Genomic DNA, 7,705 nt, shown 5'->3' with positions numbered 1-7,705 from the left:
GAGAGAATAGACAGACATGGAGTAATAGATGGAGGAAGAGAAAGAGGGAGAGATTGACAGAAAGAGAAATAAGTAGAGAAGAAAGGAAAAGAACGACGCAGAGAGGGAGAGAGAGAGAGGAGGATAGAGACAAAGAGAAAAGAGGGAGAGGAAGAGAGGAAAAAGAGAAGAGAGGGAGACAGAGGAAGAGAGAGTGTGTGTGTGTGTGTGTGTGTGTGTGTGTGTGTGTGTGTATGTGTGTGTGTGTGTGTGTGTGTGAGAGAGAGAGAGACAGAGAGTGAGAGAGTAGAGTAAATCTCACCGGCTCGCCTGGGATCCCCGGCTCTCCACGCGGCCCTGGCTTCCCCTGTCAGTCACCAGGGGACAGACGGATGAAAGAGCTTGTTAGTTAGAGCACACGTATGTACACACACACACACACACACACACACACACACACACACACACACACACACACACACACACACACACACACTACAGCTCCCTACCACCTCTGCAGACAAGAGATCAGACTGAGGCTTTGTGGAGGGAGGCAGGGTTGACTGGAGAGGAGGGTGTTGAGAACTGGCTTTTTGTGCCATTTGATCTTCCACAAAAGCTCCCGTCTCTCAGAGCAGGTCTCCTACACAGCTACATAACATTAGGAGCCATCCACCAAGCAGTGCAGAGTGAACAAAGACTACACCTTTAATGTGTTATACTGCACCCTCATGTGTTATACCAAAGACTGCACCTTTAAACTACACCCTCATGTGTTATACCAAAGACTGCACCTTTAATATGTTATACTACAGTCTCATGTGTTATACCAAAGACTGCACCTTTAAACTACACCCTCATGTGTTATACCAAAGACTGCACCTTTAAACTACACCCTCATGTGTTATACCAAAGACTACACCTTTAATATGTTATACTGCACCCTCATGTGTTATACCAAAGACTGCACCTTTAAACTATACCCTCATGTGTTACACCAAAGACTGCACCTTTAATATGTTATACTACACCCTCATGTGTTATACCAAAGACTGCACCTTTAAACTACACCCTCATGTGTTATACCAAAGACTACACCTTTAAACTAAACCCTCATGTGTTATACCAAAGACTGCACCTTTAATATGTTATACTACACCCTCATGTGTTATACCAAAGACTGCACCTTTAAGTCTCTCCCAAAACCGCCACTACTGTTTGGAACATATCAAATACACCCCGATCCACTCGTCGTACCCACAAATCAAGCTTGGCTTTAAATGCAGCGACTTTATCTGCCAGTTTAAAGGCAGTCGTCATTCTCCCCTGCAGTGACAGGTTGAGGTTATTAAGCAACCCGAAAATGTCACACAGGTAAGCGAGTTTTGACACCCAGCCCTCATCACTAAAATATGCAGCTAACGGTGACTTTTTTTCTGTAAGAAATCTCTGCAGCGGCTCTCGCAACTCAAACACTCTGGCCAGTGACCAGCAACCAACCAACTTGGATAGCGTACCACGGTGACCCATTCACCCTCTCTAACAACTGTGCCTCAATATCCTCTGACATATCATCAATTCGCCTATGGACAGTGCTTGCAGAAAGCGGTACCTGAGCTATTTTTTTAGCTGCAGCCTCCCCAAGGAGTTCATTGCACATGCCTTTACCAGCAGGCAGAATTAACTCTTCCCCAATAGTAAAGGGCTTCTTAGATTTAGCAATCCGACTAGCCACTTATGAGCCACGTTCACCGATGTGGTTCCTTTTATGCACTAGTTTTTTGTCCTTCTTGCTCACGTTTCTTACGCTCAAAGAACTCAACGGGTTTGTCTTTAAGTACACCACACATAAAGGACTTGGTGCATGCGAGTCACCGGTCTCTGCGAAACCATATTTTAAATATGACTCGTCATATTTCGTATTGAATGACCCCTTCTTTTTCTTTGAGGTATCTGGCTCACCATCGTCAGTGGGTATTATTATGTAATGTGACATTACTCGCGAATTAAATTGAGTTTATTTAGTTTGCATGCATTTTTTTTAAACTCTTGTCGTAGGCTACGGCCCGGTTAGGAATGTCCCGTGGCCCGGTGGTTGGGGACCGCTGTGTTATACCAAAGACTGCATCTTTAAACTACACTCACATGTGTTACACCAAAGACTGCACCTTTAACGTGTTATGGCTATATATCACACCCTTTTGTGTTATACTAAATGTTATACATTGCAACATATGGTGTTAATGGAATGGTTTTTCATGGTAAATTAGGAGTGAAATGTTCTGACCACAGCTTTCCGCTGGTGCCTTTCAGCGCAAGTGTCCTGAACACCATTATGGAACTGCTCACCGTGTTACACAGAACTAACACAACACAGCACCTGCCATGCGTTACACTGCACGTTATATGCGATAACACACATCTTTTCGTGGCAGTTGAAAGGTGGCTGGAATAGGGGTGTGAAATGCTGTGTAGGCAGCTTACCCCAGGGCCGGGAGTCCCTGGAGGGCCTGGCATGCCCGGATCCCCCTGGAAAAGAGCAGGTAATTCCTCTGTTAACATCTAATCAGCCTGTGTGAAGGCGAGCTACACACACACGCACACACACACACACACAAACACACCATGCATGAACTCCCAGGCTGAGTGGCTATGGGCCACGCTGTGCTGGGGAAGAGAAAACCTGTCCTCCGTAAAAGCTCTCATTTGAGACGGCAAATTGCCAAGCAGCACAAACATGCTCCCAATGGTGATCCACGTGGATTTTTGGATTAATGAACTCATTGGGACTTTTTTCCCCCATTTATGTGTGTGTGTGTGTGTGTGTCTACATTGTAAAATAAACAGTTCTGCAGTGCGGTTGTGGAGCCTCGGAGGAGCATCCAGCTCCTGTGTGTGTGTGTGTGTGTGTGTGTGGCTGTGTGTGTGTGTGTGTGTGTGTGTGTGTGTGTGTGTGTGTGTGTGAGGTCGATACAGCCACTATATCTTGACGCCGGGCCTCTGGGGGAGCCTGTGCTGTCCGTTTGATGTGACAACTGAAAGCATCCTACTCATGCAGCCGCACCACGGTTCCCAGTGCTCCACCACAAATTAGAATTCAGATGAGGATGTATAATGTATGTGTGTGTGTGTGTGTGTGTGTGTGCGTGTGTGTGTATGTCATATCTCTATCTCTCTCTTTTCTCATCTCTTTCCTCTCCCTCCCAGTCTCCCTTACCCCACATTTCTCCTTCTCCTCTCCCCTCTCTCTCTCTCTCTCTCTCTCTCTCTCTCTGGCTGTCGTTTTCTCTCTGGTTCCTGCTCCACACTTTTCTCTGTTTTTTCCTCCCCTCGCCAGTTCTTAAAGGCAAATCATGCAGAAACATCCAAGGGGGATGGAGTCACCCCCATCTTACACCCCCAATCTCCCCTCCCCTCCCCCCTCCGTCTCCTGTCGGGCCCCTCGCTGGTGTGCCAGGGTTGGTACAGTAATGTCACATAGTCCCTGAGTAGTGGAACACACTGAGGCTGGAGAGAGAGACAGTGGAATAAGAGAGTGGGAGAGGGAGAGAGAGAGATCAGAGTGAGGGAGGGAGAGAGTAGGAGAGAGTGGAAAGAGAGAGAAAGCAGAGTGAGAGAGAGAGATAGAGAGAGATAGAGAGAGTGGAAAAAAGAGAGAGAGAGCAGAGTGAGAGACAGAGAGAAAGAGAGCAATAGAGAGAGCAGAAAGAGATAGAAAGTGGAAAGAGAGTGAGAGAGAGATAGAGAGAGAAGAGAGAGAGAGAGAGAGAGAGAGAGAGAGAGAGAGAGAGTGCTGCATACGGGAGGCTTACAGTGGCCTCCCTCTAATCTGGTTAGGTCATGCGGGATGAGAGGCTGCTGCTGTGGCACGCTGGAGAGAAGCAGAGAGCGGGCGGACAGGGAGGCGGCTTTCACAGAGGCTTACCTTGGCACCAGGCAGTCCCTCGAGCCCCGGCAATCCCATGGCACCCGGCTCCCCCTGGCACAAAAGACACATGGCTTCAGCACCGAGCAGTGGGGGGGGGGAGGACAAGCGGACAGAAATAGCAATAGAAAAATGGCAGCGTGTGTGTTTCTGTATGTGTGTGTGTGTGTGTGTGTGTGTGTGTGTGTGTGTGTGTGTGTGTGTGTGTGTGTGAGAGAGTGAGAGAGGGGCAAGTCTTTGCAGGTCTCCTTTATTCAAAAAAAAGCCACGTGTTCAAATATCCACAACATAAAAATAGACATAAAAAAACTCTCTTTAAGAGGGAGATATTCTATAAATGAACTCAAATAAGTTAGGGAAAGAGAGTGACAGAGAGAGGTTGGTAGGACGATGGTGGCGTGCCAGGAACAGAGGGAGGGATAAGAGTTAAAGAAGAATAGAGGAGAAAGAAAGATAGAGAGAGAGAGAGAGAGAGAGATGGAGACAGAGAAAGCAGTAGTCTTGGGAGTGTAATGACTTGTCTGCTGTGACGGATTTTGGGTCTTGGCGTATGTACCGCAGGGATTTAATGTAATGAGGAAAACATTAGCTGGATGCCTGGGATTTCAATTAAAAATCTCTTGCTTATCTCTCCACAACACTTTGGCAGGCCGCGCCACTAATTCCAGCACTTTCTGTCCCGCGACAAGCGAGACACAGAGGTCTGCCGTACCCCATCTCTGTCTCGTTCCTTCCCTTCTGTCTGCTGCCGTGGCGACTGTGCCAACCCACCGGAACAGCATTTCAGACCAGCGTGGCGTTTATCGGTCACCATCTTCTTGTGAAAACTACCTCGCTAGCACTGAGGCCGTGGGAAGCCAAGGGGAATATAGTGGGGCTCCTCTGGCCTGGCCTGTGCTTGAGGAATGAGGAATGGGATTACTGAGGTAACGGACCGGCGAGGTGCACACACAGCACTACAGTGGTCATTACAGCACGTGTAGGCTGTTGGAAGGGTGGTGGTGGCGAGGTGTGTGTGTGTGTGTGTTTTTGTGTTTGTTTAGGGAGGGGGTCGTGTGTCCAGCAGTAATGCGCAGAGAGAGAGAGAGAGAGAGAGAGAGAGAGTGCAAGCATGAGTAGTGAGACAGATTGGGGCAATTCTGCCAGCTCCAGGGCTGTGGGGACTATTTATTCAAATGTCAAATTAACATCCCGGTGAAAAATTGCTTGATGCTAGAACAACTGCAGCTGTGATTGCCCCCACGAGGAAGTTGAAGGTGGGGGAATTGTATGTATGTATGTGTGTGTGTGTGTGTGTCTGTGTGTGTGTATGGGGGGGATGAAGCTGGGCTCTGTGTCGCTGTTGCCGGCACTGTTTCTATTGAGTTGTTGGGGGTGGGAGGGTATTCTGCTCACGGATCAAACACAGAGGGTTCACCAGTTCCCGCTGGCAACAGGATGTGTCGAGGCAATTTGATTTTGGCATATGCCAGTGTGTGTGTGTGTGTGTGTGTGTGTGTGTGTGTGTGTGTGTGTGTGTATGTTTCTTTTGTGAATGGAACTGCTGAACAGGGTTGTGGTTGAATGACCCCCTGTTCACACACACACACACACACACACACACCTCTCTCACACTCTTTCTCCATCTCTCTCTCTCTCTCTCACGCACGCACACACACACACACACACACACAGTGACACTTAATGACACAGAGGATTTCACATAATGAGAGTCTGTGGGCTAACACTCACCACTCTTCCCTCATCTCCTTTAGGCCCCTGAGAGAGAAAACAGAAGAAGATTAGGAAACGCAACCATGTCACCAACTCCACCACGCTACCAACTCATCACTAACACCTTCCTAAGGCACTGAGACCTGGGACCTGAGAGAGAAAACAGAAGAAGATTAGGAAACGCAACCACGCCACCAACTCATCACCAACTCCATCACACAACCACGCCACCATCTAATCACCAACTCCACCATGCCACCACGCCTCCAACTAATCACCAACTCACCCACGCCACCAACTCATCACTAACACTGAGACCTACGACCTGAGAGAGAAAACAGAAGAAGACTAGCAAACGCAACCACACCACTAACTCATCACTAACTCCACCACGCCACCGACTCATCACTAACTCCTTCCCTACGCACTGAGACCTGGGACCTGGGAAGCACAAGACACCATTCTACACACAGTCCATTACATGTCTGTTTGGCCTTTACCCAGACCTTATGGAAACCTGTGAGGCAACCAGGCAGGTCTTACGTCAATCAGCACCATTTGGCAAGAGGCACACACGTGTTCTCCCCTCCCACTGCTCAAGTGATCCAGCTGAGAGAGTAGTATTTCTCTCTGTCTCTCACTCTGCTCTCTTTCTTTCCACTCTCTCTCTCTCTCTCTTTCTCTCACTCTGCTCTCTCTCTTTCCACTCTCTCCTTCTACTCTCTCCCTCCCTCACTCTGCTCTCTCTCTCTCTCTCTCTCTCTCCCACTCTCTTAGGCCATCCTTAAAAATATTTTTGTTTGCAGTAACAGCCAAAAAAAATAAAAATGGGTCGGTAGGTAGGTCAATTTTTTTTTTCAAGATTCAAAGTAAAAAAAAAAAAGTACAATTTTGGTCATGGTGATTACGTGAGGAATGAATTTACACAAATGTGCATATCGTGATCGTAACTGACTGGGTCTTCAACCCGTGCCTTCAGGCGCACCATTGCAAACCTCATTCTGATGCAGGTTATATAGACCAGCCTTTCTCAAACTTCTTTGACCTGAGGCCCGGTCATGGCAGACTTTGGGTCATAGGGCTCATCTACATGTACCCAGAAAGAAGGCTACAATAGCTCTTGGCCACGTTATATTGAAATTTGACTATACAATACTCAATGCTATACAGTGTATTATACAGTCTCTGCTCTGTTTCTAAGGAAGTTCCAAAAACAACGCCGTTCTATTAAGTTTTAGCTAAAAATAAATAAATAGCCTTCCAACAGGTTTAAGCGAGCTTTGATACCAACGTTATCGATTAGTTTCAGTTTTCTCTCACAGAGACGCCAAGATTGAATGAATGCTCATACCACCACTTAATTGAAGGGCTCCATGTTTAATGACATCGATAGCAGAAACGTTTGTTTTCTTTTTTTCACGATCCGCGGTTTCTTGATCAACTGCGCAGCAAATTATCAGATGAAGCACCGGGCCTAATTTCACTCCACGACTCCGCGGACCAGCAGTCTCCATGTTGCGGACCCATATTTTGAGAAATGCTGAATAGACCACAACTAATTTCAATACTCCGACACGGGCACCGTTAGACTAGGGGGAGAAGGGATGAGAAAAGATCTGGCCACAGTTCTTCCAGAACTTCGTGCCAAGTAAAAGCGTCATCAGTTTGTGTGAATGAAACGAAGCTTAGGCCATAGTGTGACATGCGTAAAACCAATGGTGTAGAGATGACGCCACAGGTTTTTTTTTTTAAGTGAGCCACGTTTGCATGTAGGCCATTTATATTCACAATACTTGGGCCTACTAAAAGAAATATTATTTTATTGCATTTGTATTGGTTGTTTAGAGTAAAAAAAAAACAATCGGTCAGTATTAACGCAAGTTTACAACCGGCGAGTCGGTCGGACTAAAAGGGGAAAAAAATAAATATTTGGGTCGGTCCTAAATTGACAGGGTCGGTCGGGTTACGGCAAACGAAAATATTTTTACGGATGGCCTTATTCCACTGTCTCTCTCTCTTTCTCTCTCTCTCTCTCTCGCTCTGTAGATTAGTGGCCTTTTAGCCCACCATGGCGGGACGGGTAAAGCT

At 47.0% G+C, this 7,705-nt stretch overlaps 1 protein-coding gene across 1 annotated transcript in view; it reads right to left on the bottom strand.

Moving 5' to 3' along the window:
* LOC125311284 (collagen alpha-1(XIX) chain-like) overlaps positions 1-7,705 on the bottom strand; it is a 34,877-nt gene that overhangs the window by 6,873 nt on the left and 20,299 nt on the right. The window contains exons 17-20 of the mRNA XM_048269181.1: positions 5,636-5,662; positions 3,905-3,958; positions 2,464-2,508; positions 302-346 (exon numbers count right to left, since the gene is read on the bottom strand). Of these exons, the coding sequence (XP_048125138.1) occupies positions 302-346; positions 2,464-2,508; positions 3,905-3,958; positions 5,636-5,662 (171 nt within the window). The remainder of the gene's footprint in view (positions 1-301; positions 347-2,463; positions 2,509-3,904; positions 3,959-5,635; positions 5,663-7,705) is intronic.

The sequence above is a fragment of the Alosa alosa genome, chromosome 18 (assembly GCF_017589495.1).
Source record: "Alosa alosa isolate M-15738 ecotype Scorff River chromosome 18, AALO_Geno_1.1, whole genome shotgun sequence".
In the NCBI taxonomy this organism is placed as follows: Eukaryota; Metazoa; Chordata; class Actinopteri; order Clupeiformes; family Clupeidae; genus Alosa; species Alosa alosa.
Note: the sequence above shows the minus strand (reverse complement) of the source record. Positions and strands in the feature narration are given on the sequence as shown.